Raw genomic sequence first — 14,207 nt, forward strand, 5'->3', positions numbered from 1 at the left:
GACTAAGAATCAATTCAATTTCCATACCTTCAAATTTAATGATTTGAGATCCTGATGGAAAAAAGAGCCTTGAGATAGAAGGTCTGGTCTTAACGGAAGAGTCCAAGGTTGGCAACTGGCCATCCGAATGAGATCCGCATACCAAAACCTGTGAGGCCATGCTGGAGCCACCAGCAGTACAAACGAACGTTCCATTCGAATTTTGAAAATTACGTTTGGAAGAAGAACTAGAGGCGGAAAGATATAGGCAGGATGATAATTCCAAGGAAGCGACAACGCGTCTACTGCCTCCGCCTGAGGATCCCTGGATCTGGACAGATGCCTGGGAAGTTTCTTGTTTAGATGAGAGGCCATCAGATCTATTTCTGGAAGTCCCCAGATTTGAACAATCTGAAGAAATACCTCTGGGTGAAGAGACCATTCACCCGGATGTAACGTCTGGCGACTGATATAATCCGCTTCCCAATTGTCTACACCTGGGATGTGAACCGCAGAGATTAGACAGGAGCTGGATTCCGCCCATACAAGTATCCGAGATACTTCTTTCATAGCCTGAGGACTGTGAGTCCCCCCTTGATGATTGACATATGCCACGGTTGTGACAGTGTCTGTCTGAAAACAAATAAACGATTCTCTCTTCAGAAGAGGCCAGAACTGAAGAGCTCGGAAAATCGAACGGAGTTCCAAAATGTTGATTGGTAATCTCGCCTCCTGAGATTCCCAAACCCCCTGCGCTGTCAGAGATCCCCATACAGCTCCCCAACCTGACAGACTCGCATCTGTTGAGATCACAGTCCAGGTTGGACGAATAAAAGAAGCCCCTTGGATTAAACGATGGTGATCTATCCACCACGTCAGAGAGTGTCGTACATTGGGATTAAGGATATTAATTGTGATATCTTTGTATAATCCCTGCACCACTGGTTCAGCATACAAAGCTGAAGAGGTCGCATGTGGGGAAACGAGCAAAGGGGATCGCGTCCGATGCAGCAGTCATGAGACCTAGAATTTCCATGCACAAAGCTACCGAAGGGAATGATTGAGACTGAAGGTTTCGACAGGCTGAAACCAATTTCAGACGTCTCTTTTCTGTTAGAGACAAGGTCATGGACACTGAATCTATTTGAAAACCCAAAAAGGTTACCTTTGTCTGAGGAATCAACAAACTCTTTGGTAAATTGATCCTCCAACCATGTCTTTGAAGAAACGACACAAGTTGATTCGTATGAGATTCTGCCGAATGTGAAGACTGAGCAAGTACCAAGATATCGTCCAAATAAGGAAATACCACAATACCCTGTTCTCTGATTACAGAGAGAAGGGCACCGAGAACCTTTGAAAAGATCCTTGGAGCTGTTGCTAGGCCAAACGGAAGGGCCACAAACTGGTAATGCTTGTCTAGAAAAGAGAATCTCAGAAACTGATAGTGATCTGGATGAATCGGAAAATATGAAGATATGCATCCTGTAAATCTATTGTGGACATATAATGCCCTTGCTGAACAAAAGGCAGAATAGTCCTTATAGTTACCATTTTGAATGTTGGTATCCTTACATAACGATTCAATATTTTTAGATCCAGAACTGGTCTGAAGGAATTCTCCTTCTTTGGTACAATGAATAGATTTGAGTAAAACCCCAGACCCCGTTTCAGAACTGGAACTGGCACAATTACCCCAGCCAACTCTAGATCTGAAACACATTTCAGAAACGCCTGAGCCTTCACTGGGTTTATTGGAATGCGAGAGAGAAAAAATCTCACAGGCGGCCTTACCTTGAAACCTATTCTGTACCCTTGTGAAACAATGTTCTGAATCCAAAGACTGTGAATCGAATTGATCCAAATATCTTTGAAAAATCGTAACCTGCCCCCTACCAGCTGTGCTGGAATGAGGGCCGCACCTTCATGTGGACTTGGGAGCTGGCTTTGACTTTCTAAAAGGCTTGGATTTATTCCAGACTGGAGGTTTCCAAACAGAAACCGTTCCTTTAGGGGAAGGGTCAGGCTTCTGTTCCTTATTCTGACGAAAGGAACGAAAACGATTAGCAGCCCTGTATTTACCTTTAGATTTTTTGTCCTGAGGCAAAAAAGTTCCTTTCCCCCCAGTAACAGTTGAAATAATAGAATCCAACTGAGAACCAAATAATTTATTACCTTGGAAAGAAAGAGAAAGCAAAGTTGACTTAGAAGTCATATCTGCATTCCAAGTCTTAAGCCATAAAGCTCTTCTAGCTAAAATAGCTAAAGACATATACCTGACATCAATTCTAATGATATCAAAGATGGCATCACAAATAAAGTTATTAGCATGTTGAAGAAGTTTAACAATGCTATGAGTATTATGGTCTGACACTTGTTGCGCTAAAGCCTCCAACCAGAAAGTGGAAGCAGCAGCAACATCAGCCAAAGAAATAGCAGGTCTAAGAAGATTAACTGAACATAAATAAGCTCTCCTTAGAAAGGATTCAAGCTTCCTATCTAAAGGATCCTTAAAGGAAGTACTATCCGCCGTAGGAATAGTAGTACGTTTAGCAAGAGTAGAGATAGCCCCATCAACTTTAGGGATTTTGTCCCAAAACTCTAATCTATCAGATGGCACAGGGTACAATTTCTTAAACCTTTGAGAAGGAGTAAATGAAGTACCCAGATTATTCCATTCCCTAGAAATTACTTCAGAAATAGCATCAGGAACAGGAAAAACTTCTGGAATAAGTATATGAGGTTTGAAAACCGAATTTAAACGCTTAGTAGATTTAGTATCAAGAGGACTAGACTCCTCCATATCTAATGCGATTAACACTTCTTTAAGTAAAGAACGAATAAATTCCATTTTAAATAAATATGAAGATTTATCAGTGTCAATATCTGAGACAGAATCTTCGGAACCAGATAAATCCTTATCAGAAACAGACAAGTCAGAATGATGACGGTCACTTAAAAATTCATCTGAAATATGAGAAGTTTTAAAAGACCTTTTACGTTTACTGGAGCCTTCCTAATAGATTTAGAAACAAATTCTTTTACATTAACAGGAACATCCTGAGCATTAGATGTTGAGGGAACAACAACAGGTAATGGATTATTACTAATGGAAATACTATCTGCATTAGCAAGTTTATCATGACATTCATCACAAACTACAGCCGGAGGAACAGTTACCACAAGTTTACAACAAATGCACTTAACTTCGGTAGAACCAGCATCAGGCAGCGTCTTTACAGAAGTAGATTCTGATCCAAGGTCAAGTTGAGACATCTTGCAATATGTAATAGAAAAAACAACATATAAAGCAAAATTATCAAATTCCTTAAATGACAGTTTCAGGAATGGGAAAAAATGCCAATGAACAAGCCTCTAGCAACCAGAAGCAATGAAAAATGAGACTGAAATAATGTGAAAAAAAGGTGGAGACAAGAATGACGCCCACATTTTTTGGCGCCAAAAATGACGCCCACATTATTGGTGCCAAGTACAACGCCTATATTTTTGGGCGCTAAGTATGACGCCACATCCGGTGACGCCGAAAAAAATAACGCCCACATTTTTTGCGCCAAAAAAGTCTGCGCCAAAAATGACGCAATAAATTGAAGCATTTTCAGCCCCCGCGAGCCTAACAGCCCACAGGGAACAAAGTCAATTGAAAAACTTTTAAGGTAAGAAAAAATAATCATTCATATGCATTATCCCAAATAATGAAACTGACTGTCTGAAATAAGGAATACTGATTACCCTGAATCATGGCAAATATAAGTTTAAACACATATATTTAGAACTTTATAAATAAAGTGCCCAACCATAGCTTAAGAGTGTCATAATAAAATAAGACTTACTTACCCCAAGACACTCATCTACATATAGTAGATAGCCAAACCAGTACTGAAACGAGAATCAGTAGAGGTAATGGTATATTAGAGTATATCGTCGATCTGAAAAGGGAGGTAGGAGAAGAAATCTCTACGACCGATAACAGAGAACCTATGAAATAGATCCCGTAGAAGGAGACCATGGTATTCAAATAGGCAATACTCTCTTCACATCTCTCTGACATTCACTGCACTCTGAGAGGAAAACCGGGCTCCAGCCTGGTGCAAAGCGCATATCAACGAAGAATCTAGCACAAACTTACTTCACCACCTCCACGGGAGGCAAAGTTTGTAAAACTGAATTGTGGGTGTGGTGAGGGGTGTATTTATAGGCATTTTGAGGTTTGGGAAACTTTGCCCCTCCTGGTAGGAATGTATATCCCATACGTCACTAGCTCATGGACTCTTGCTAATTACATGAAAGAAATTAACATTTTATTACTCAACTATCCAACTATCGTGCACCCCACTGGGAGTGTAATTTCTTCTGCTGAATGTGTTTACTTAGGCTTGTCAAAAGTCTAGACCCCAGTATAGGAACTTTTAGTGTAGTTTGGGCTTCCACGGGCTAAATTAGCTATTTGAAATGCTGAAATAATGGTAAACAAGCTACTTGTAAACAATTTAATACACTCCAGCAGGTAAATGAATCAATGGGAACAATTTAAAGGGGAAACCTTTTTTGGTAAACTGCCCCTTTAATACCCTTCAGTGAAATTATGAACATGAGCTCACACTTCACGGGCAAGCATCCTATATCCCATAAGTGCATATTCACAGGACAATGAAACTTATTGCATGTACCTGGGATCTGCTTTGGACTCAATACTTTCCAGAGAAGATAGCTCCTGGTCCAATCGCTCACTGTAACTTGAAACCTGTGGGCAAATAAGAAACAAATTGTTCAATAATAGAAAGTAAAAAGAACAATTTACAAGAAACAGAGTCTTGGGAACAGAAGGCAGTAACAAGAGCAATCTGCTTTTTTTTTCCTTTTTAATACAAAAAGATGGATGTTCTTGCAAAACTCCTTTTTACTTTTCTGCTTCTGGAAGTTTATCCTTGACAACCAACATAGATGCAGGGATTTACCATTTAGCCTTGAAGATCATTTTTACACACATAGGCATTTACAGCTAGTTTTACTATCAATTTAAACTAACAAAATCTAGGTAGCGCTAAAACAGCTGGAGTAATGATATGCAAATTAAAATAAGATAATAAGAGTGCACACTCAAATAAATATAAAGTTAATTAATGATGTTGAATGAATCTTCCCGGATATTTAGGGCCAGATTACAAGTGGAGCGCTAAATATTGCTTGCGAGCAACCGATATTAGCGCTCCACTTGGTAATAGCAGTGCACACAGTTCCCATAGACCGCAATGTAAAGGCACTTTTCAGTGCCGTTTTTTTTTTTCTAAGACCCCACTCCCACCAACATTAGACCCCAAAAACTGCCTATTGCAGTTGTTTTTCATTTTAAAAAACATAATTTATGTAAGAACTTACCTGATAAATTCATTTCTTTCATATTAACAAGAGTCCATGAGCTAGTGACGTATGGGATATACATTCCTACCAGGAGGGGCAAAGTTTCCCAAACCTTAAAATGCCTATAAATACACCCCTCACCACACCCACAAATCAGTTTAACGAATAGCCAAGAAGTGGGGTGATAAGAAAAAGTGCGAAGCATATAAAATAAGGAATTGGAATAATTGTGCTTTATACAAAAAAATCATAACCACCACAAAAAAGGGTGGGCCTCATGGACTCTTGTTAATATGAAAGAAATGAATTTATCAGGTAAGTTCTTACATAAATTATGTTTTCTTTCATGTAATTAACAAGAGTCCATGAGCTAGTGACGTATGGGATAATGACTACCCAAGATGTGGATCTTTCCACACAAGAGTCACTAGAGAGGGAGGGATAAAATAAAGACAGCCAATTCCTGCTGAAAATAATCCACACCCAAAATAAAATTTAACAAAAAACATAAGCAGAAGATTCAAACTGAAACCGCTGCCTGAAGAACTTTTCTACCAAAAACTGCTTCAGAAGAAGAAAATACATCAAAATGGTAGAATTTAGTAAAAGTATGCAAAGAAGACCAAGTTGCTGCTTTGCAGATCTGGTCAACCGAAGCTTCATTCCTAAACGCCCAGGAAGTAGATACTGACCTAGTAGAATGAGCTGTAATTCTTTGAGGCGGAGTTTTACCCGACTCAACATAGGCAAGATGAATTAAAGATTTCAACCAAGATGCCAAAGAAATGGCAGAAGCTTTCTGGCCTTTCCTAGAACCAGAAAAGATAACAAATAGACTAGAAGTCTTACGGAAAGATTTCGTAGCTTCAACATAATATTTCAAAGCTCTAACAACATCCAAAGAATGCAATGATTTCTCCTTAGAATTCTTAGGATTAGGACATAATGAAGGAACCACAATTTCTCTACTAATGTTGTTGGAATTCACAACTTTAGGTAAAAATTCAAAAGAAGTTCGCAACACCGCCTTATCCTGATGAAAAATCAGAAAAGGAGACTCACACGAAAGAGCAGATAATTCAGAAACTCTTCTAGCAGAAGAGATGGCCAAAAGGAACAAAACTTTCCAAGAAAGTAATTTAATGTCCAATGAATGCATAGGTTCAAACGGAGGAGCTTGAAGAGCTCCCAGAACCAAATTCAAACTCCAAGGAGGAGAAATTGACTTAATGACAGGTTTTATACGAACCAAAGCTTGTACAAAACAATGAATATCAGGAAGAATAGCAATCTTTCTGTGAAAAAGAACAGAAAGAGCAGAGATTTGTCCTTTCAAAGAACTTGCGGACAAACCCTTATCCAAACCATCCTGAAGAAATTGTAAAATTCTCGGTATTCTAAAAGAATGCCAAGAAAAATGATGAGAAAGACACCATGAAATATAAGTCTTCCAGACTCTATAATATATCTCTCGAGATACAGATTTACGAGCCTGTAACATAGTATTAATCACGGAGTCAGAGAAACCTCTATGACCAAGAATCAAGCGTTCAATCTCCATACCTTTAAATTTAAGGATTTCAGATCCGGATGGAAAAAAGGACCTTGTGACAGAAGGTCTGGTCTTAACGGAAGAGTCCATGGCTGGCAAGATGCCATCCGGACAAGATCCGCATACCAAAACCTGTGAGGCCATGCCGGAGCTATTAGCAGAACAAACGAGCATTCCCTCAGAATCTTGGAGATTACTCTTGGAAGAAGAACTAGAGGCGGAAAGATATAGGCAGGATGATACTTCCAAGGAAGTGATAATGCATCCACTGCCTCCGCCTGAGGATCCCGGGATCTGGACAGATACCTGGGAAGTTTCTTGTTTAGATGAGAGGCCATCAGATCTATCTCTGGGAGCCCCCACAATTGAACAATCTGAAGAAATACCTCTGGGTGAAGAGACCATTCGCCCGGATGCAACGTTTGGCGACTGAGATAATCCGCTTCCCAATTGTCTACACCTGGGATATGAACCGCAGAGATTAGACAGGAGCTGGATTCCGCCCAAACCAAAATTCGAGATACTTCTTTCATAGCCAGAGGACTGTGAGTCCCTCCTTGATGATTGATGTATGCCACAGTTGTGACATTGTCTGTCTGAAAACAAATGAACGATTCTCTCTTCAGAAGAGGCCAAAACTGAAGAGCTCTGAAAATTGCACGGAGTTCCAAAATATTGATCGGTAATCTCACCTCCTGAGATTCCCAAACTCCTTGTGCCGTCAGAGATCCCCACACAGCTCCCCAACCTGTGAGACTTGCATCTGTTGAAATTACAGTCCAGGTCGGAAGAACAAAAGAAGCCCCCTGAATTAAACGATGGTGATTTGTCCACCACGTTAGAGAGTGTCGAACAATCGGTTTTAAAGATATTAATTGAGATATCTTCGTGTAATCCCTGCACCATTGGTTCAGCATACAGAGCTGAAGAGGTCGCATGTGAAAACGAGCAAAGGGGATCGCGTCCGATGCAGCAGTCATAAGACCTAGAATTTCCATGCATAAGGCTACCGAAGGGAATGATTGTGACTGAAGGTTTCGACAAGCTGTAATCAATTTTAGACGTCTCTTGTCTGTTAAAGACAGAGTCATGGACACTGAATCTATCTGGAAACCCAGAAAGGTTACCCTTGTTTGAGGAATCAAAGAACTTTTTGGTAAATTGATCCTCCAACCATGATCTTGAAGAAACAACACAAGTCGATTCGTATGAGACTCTGCTAAATGTAAAGACGGAGCAAGTACCAAGATATCGTCCAAATAAGGAAATACCACAATACCCTGTTCTCTGATTACAGACAGAAGGGCACCGAGAATCTTTGCTAAAATTCTTGGAGCTGTAGCAAGGCCAAACGGTAAGAGCCACAAATTGGTAATGCTTGTCTAGAAAAGAGAATCTCAGGAACTGATAATGATCTGGATGAATCGGAATATGCAGATATGCATCCTGTAAATCTATTTGTGGACATATAATTCCCTTGCTGAACAAAAGGCAATATAGTCCTTACAGTTACCATCTTGAACGTTGGTATCCTTACATAACGATTCAATAATTTTAGATCCAGAACTGGTCTGAAGGAATTCTCCTTCTTTGGTACAATGAAGAGATTTGAATAAAACCCCATCCCCTGTTCCGGAACTGGAACTGGCATAATTACTCCAGCCAACTCTAGATCTGAAACACAATTCAGAAATGCTTGAGCTTTCACTGGATTTACTGGGACATGGGAAAGAAAAAATCTCTTTGCAGGAGGTCTCAACTTGAAACCAATTCTGTACCCTTCTGAAACAATGTTCTGAATCCAAAGATTGTGAACAGAATTGATCCAAATTTCTTTGAAAAAACGTAACCTGCCCCCTACCAGCTGAACTGGAATGAGGGCCGTACCTTCATGTGAACTTAGAAGCAGGCTTTGCCTTTCTAGCAGGCTTGGATTTATTCCAGACTGGAGATGGTTTCCAAACTGAAACTGCTCCTGAGAACGAAGGATCAGGCTTTTGTTCTTTGTTGAAACGAAAGGAACGAAAACGATTGTTAGCCCTGTTTTTTACCTTTAGATTTTTTATCCTGTGGTAAAAAAGTTCCTTTCCCACCAGTAACAGTTGAAATAATAGAATCCAACTGAGAACCAAATAATTTGTTTCCCTGGAAAGAAATGGAAAGTAGAGTTGATTTAGAAGCCATATCAGCATTCCAAGTCTTAAGCCATAAAGCTCTTCTGGCTAAGATAGCCAGAGACATAAATCTAACATCAACTCTAATAATATCAAAAAATGGCATCACAGATGAAATTATTAGCATGCTGGAGAAGAATAATAATATCATGAGAATCACGATTTGTTACTTGTTGCGCTAGAGTTTCCAACCAAAAAGTTGAAGCTGCAGCAACATCAGCCAATGATATAGCAGGTCTAAGAAGATTACCTGAACATAGATAAGCTTTTCTTAGAAAAGATTCAATTTTTCTATCTAAAGGATCCTTAAACGAGGTACCATCTGACGTAGGAATGGTAGTACGTTTAGCAAGGGTAGAAATAGCCCCATCAACTTTAGGGATTTTGTCCCAAAATTCTAACCTGTCAGGCGGAACAGGATATAATTGCTTAAAACGTTTAGAAGGAGTAAATGAATTACCCAATTTATCCCATTCCTTAGCAATTACTGCAGAAATAGCATTAGGAACAGGAAAGACTTCTGGAATAACCGCAGGAGCTTTAAAAACCTTATCCAAACGTATAGAATTAGTATCAAGAGGACTAGAATCCTCTATTTCTAAAGCAATTAGTACTTCTTTAAGTAAAGAGCGAATAAATTCCATCTTAAATAAATATGAAGATTTTATCAGCATCAATCTCTGAGACAGAATCCTCTGAACTAGAAGAGTCCAAAGAATCAGAATGATGGTGTTCATTTAAAAAATTCATCTGTAGAGAGAGAAGATTTAAAAGACTTTTTACGTTTACTAGAAGGAGAAATAACAGACAAAGCCTTCTTTATGGATTCAGAAACAAAATCTCTTATGTTATCAGGAACATTCTGCACCTTAGATGTTGAGGGAACTGCAACAGGCAATGGTACATCACTAAAGGAAATATTATCTGCTTTAACAAGTTTGTCATGACAATTAATACAAACAACAGCTGGAGAAATAGCTACCAAAAGTTTACAGCAGATACACTTAGCTTTGGTAGATCCAGCAGGCAGTGGTTTTCCTGTAGTATCTTCTGGCTCAGATGCAACGTGAGACATCTTGCAATATGTAAGAGAAAAAACAACATATAAAGCAAAATAAATCAAATTCCTTATAAGACAGTTTCAGGAATGGGAAAAAAATGCCAAACATCAAGCTTCTAGCAACCAGAAGCAAATGAAAATGAGACTGAAATAATGTGGAGACAAAAGCGACGCCCATATTTTTTGGCGCCAAATAAGACGCCCACATTATTTGGCGCCTAAATGCTTTTGGCGCCAAAAATGACGCCACATCCGGAACGCCGACATTTTTGGCGCAAAATAACGTCAAAAAAATGACGCAACTTCCGGCGACACGTATGACGCCGGAAACGGAAATGAATTTTTGCGCCAAAAAAATCCGCGCCAAAAATGACGCAATAAAATGAAGCATTTTCAGCCCCCGCGAGCCTAACAGCCCACAGGGAAAAAAGTCAAATTTTTGAGGTAAGACAAAATATGATAATTTAAAGCATAATCCCAAATATGAAACTGACTGTCTGGAAATAAGGAAAGTTGAACATTCTGAGTCAAGGCAAATAAATGTTTGAATACATATATTTAGAACTTTATAAATAAAGTGCCCAACCATAGCTTAGAGTGTCACAGAAAATAAGACTTACTTACCCCAGGACACTCATCTACATGTTTGTAGAAAGCCAAACCAGTACTGAAACGAGAATCAGTAGAGGAAATGGTAAATATAAGAGTATATCGTCGATCTGAAAAGGGAGGTAAGAGATGAATCTCTACGACCGATAACAGAGAACCTTATGAAATAGACCCCGTAGAAGGAGATCACTGCATTCAATAGGCAATACTCTCCTCACATCCCTCTGACATTCACTGCACGCTGAGAGGAAAACCGGGCTCCAACTTGCTGCGGAGCGCATATCAACGTAGAATCTAGCACAAACTTACTTCACCACCTCCCTTGGAGGCAAAGTTTGTAAAACTGATTTGTGGGTGTGGTGAGGGGTGTATTTATAGGCATTTTAAGGTTTGGGAAACTTTGCCCCTCCTGGTAGGAATGTATATCCCATACGTCACTAGCTCATGGACTCTTGTTAATTACATGAAAGAAAATGCTACTTTTTCTTTTTAATTAAAATCTACAATGCCCTATATTTTGAGGGCATTTGAGGCACTTTTATCTAATCTCTGGTTCATTTTCAGAGTGCTAATTGCTACCGCAAGCTTGCGGTAGCAATAACCAGCCACTTGTAATGGCTGGTTAATTATTGTGCTTCCGCAATCTGGCCCTTACATATGGTGAGGTCTTACCCAGTTAGCATACCGACAATGTTACAGATGTCTCTCTCCAACCAGCAGCTTACAAACAGCAATGCTAAATCTCCACCAATTTCTTCAAGGGGCAGAAAATTTTCATGCATGTGATTTATGTCACCTGACCCATCATTCAATCATGGAGGTTAAAACGTTTTGTATTAATTCTAAATAGATTGTGTACATCATTATACAAGCTGTTTTATTTAGTTTGTTGTTTTTGGTACTTCTTAGATCGATACAAGTCTATAGGTGACCTTGGAAGTAGATTTGTTTACCATATTTTGGGATCTTTTTCTTTCATTGTTTTTTTTTTCTTCAAAATCAATTTAAATCAGGTTAGGTAATATTTGAGAGGTCATCTGATCTCTACCTTATCTCCTTTACTCACCCCATACATAATTACTACACCCTCCTTTCAAACATGGATACCTCACAGCTCAATTTACAAAATATGGCCAAAAGTTTGTCGGCACGTGACCATCATACCTATGAGCCTGCTGGACATCCATTTCCAAAACCATGGTCAACAATATGGAGCCACCCCCCATTTTCGGATATAACAGCTGTAACTTTTCTGGGAAGGCTTTCCATGAGATCTTGTCTGTGTACATTTGTGCCTATAGAGCCAAAGTGACGTCAGGCACTGATGTTGCACAAGAAGAACTGGCTTGCAATGGGCGTTCCAGTTCCTCCAAAAGGTATTTAATGGGGTTTAGGTCAGAGCGCTGTTTAGGCCACTTAAGCTCCACCACTCCAAACTCGTCCAACCATGTCTTCAGCAACCTTGCTTTGTGCACAGAGGCACAGCCATGCTGGAACAGGAAAGGGCTTTTCCTAAACTTCTGACTCGAAGTTGAAAAATGACATGCCTGCTTTGTGGGTGTTTAACACACAATAGTGTGTGTATGATAGTCTTAAAATTACATGCTAGAACAAATTAGAGCATGACATTTGGCCCTTTAATTCACTTTTATTGCATTACAATTTATTTGGATTGTTGGCCCTATCCTTGCAAAATACTAGGAGCCACTCATGTTTATATGATCTTACTACAACTAGGGATCAATGAATTGTGTCAAGCACAGAAACCAAGCATTGCTGGACCCTTTCTCACAAATAATTCCTTCTTACCTCAGCCAGCTTCTTCTTTGTTTCATTGCATTCAGCCTGAAGATCAGAGTATTTTGTTTGCAGCTGAAAAAGAGTAATCAGTTTCAGACTTTAGAACCAGAAAGTAGGAACCAGGTGGTAACAATGTCTCAAAGATAAAGTGCAAACGAAGGGTCAAGATGTGCAACCCAAAGGACATACATAAAAACACAAACAAAAATGATTTTGGTTAGCCACAAATTCAAGTCCTTTATTAAAATATTATTAAATTTAATCACACTACTTACTTTGCGGTAGACCAAGATGCAATCACACAGCCTGCTAGGATCAGTCTGAAGGTGGATTTGATTTAAATCATAATTTAAATCACTAGTGAGTAAGATTAATTTAAATCATGATTTTCATTTTAAGAATAATTACCTTTTAGATTATTTTTCCAATTATATCAGAGCATTACTGATTGGTTAGAGATGATTAGATATGCCTAGATAAATCATTGAAATGAATGGAATTATTGGGAGGTGAACTACCTCCAGTTTAATACGTTAATCATTCATATTTAAAAAGGGATACTAAACCCAATTTTTTTTTCTTTAATGATTCAGATAGAGCATTATTATGATTTTTTTCTTCCTTCTCTTGCTATCTTTATTTAAAAAGCAGGAATGTAAAGCTTAAAAGCCAGCGCGTTTTTGGTTGCGAACCTGGGTTATGCTTGAATATTGGTTTGCTAAATGTAGCCATCGTTAAGCAAGCGCTATCCAGGGTGCTGAACGTAAAATGGGCTGGCTCCTAAGATTTAAATTACTGCTTTTTAAATAAAGATAGCAAGAGAATGAAGACACAATTTATAATAGGAGTAAATTAGAAAGTTGCTTAAAATTGCATGCTCTATCTGAATCATTAAAGAAAAAATTTGGGTTTAGTCCCTTTAATAATAACAATTTAAATAGTTGTATTTAACTAAAACAATAACATTATATTTCAATTTTGATGCTTGCCCCCCCCCCCCCACTCCTCCTCACACTTAGGTCCTTGTGCAGTGGCACTATTTAATAACTATTGTACCTAGTTAAAATAAATACAAAGTTGCCTGTAAAATAAAAATAAACCCTAAGATAGCTACAATGTAACCATTAGTTATATTGTAGCTATCTTAGGGTTTATTTTATAGGTAAGTATTTAGTTTTAAATAGGAATAATTTAGTTAATTGTAGTAATTTTATTTAGATTTATTTAAATTATATTTAAGTTAGGGGGTGGTTAGGGTTAGACTTAGGTTTAGGGGTTAATAAATGTAGGTAGGTGGCGGCGCCATTGGGGGCGGCAGAGTAGGGGTTAATAAATAAAATGTAGGGTTCGGCGATGTTGGAGGCAGCAGATTAGGGGTTAATACATATAATGTAGGTGGCGGCGGTGTCCGGAGCGTCAGATTAGGGGTTACTAATATAATGTAGGTGTCGGCGATGTCGGGGGCGGCAGATTAGGGGTTAATATGTGTAAGATTAGGGGTGTTTAGACTCGGGGTTCATGTTAGGGTGTTAGGTGTAGACATACATTTTATTTCCCCATAGGAATTAATGGGGATGCGTTAGAAGCTGAACGCTGCTTTTTTGCAGGTGTTTTTTTTGTAGTTTTTTTTTTCAGCTGGCTCTCCCCCATTGAT

At 38.9% G+C, this 14,207-nt stretch overlaps 1 protein-coding gene across 2 annotated transcripts in view; it reads right to left on the bottom strand.

Annotated features, from left to right (window-relative positions):
* The window catches only part of CCDC93 (coiled-coil domain containing 93), a 141,638-nt gene that overhangs the window by 72,937 nt on the left and 54,494 nt on the right, over positions 1-14,207 (bottom strand). For both annotated transcript variants that reach the window (XM_053698013.1, XM_053698012.1), the window contains 2 exons: positions 12,563-12,625; positions 4,668-4,741 (listed from right to left, as the gene is read on the bottom strand). In XM_053698013.1, the coding sequence (XP_053553988.1) occupies positions 4,668-4,741; positions 12,563-12,625 (137 nt within the window). The remainder of the gene's footprint in view (positions 1-4,667; positions 4,742-12,562; positions 12,626-14,207) is intronic.

The sequence above is a fragment of the Bombina bombina genome, chromosome 1 (genome assembly GCF_027579735.1).
Source record: "Bombina bombina isolate aBomBom1 chromosome 1, aBomBom1.pri, whole genome shotgun sequence".
NCBI lineage: Eukaryota > Metazoa > Chordata > Amphibia > Anura > Bombinatoridae > Bombina > Bombina bombina.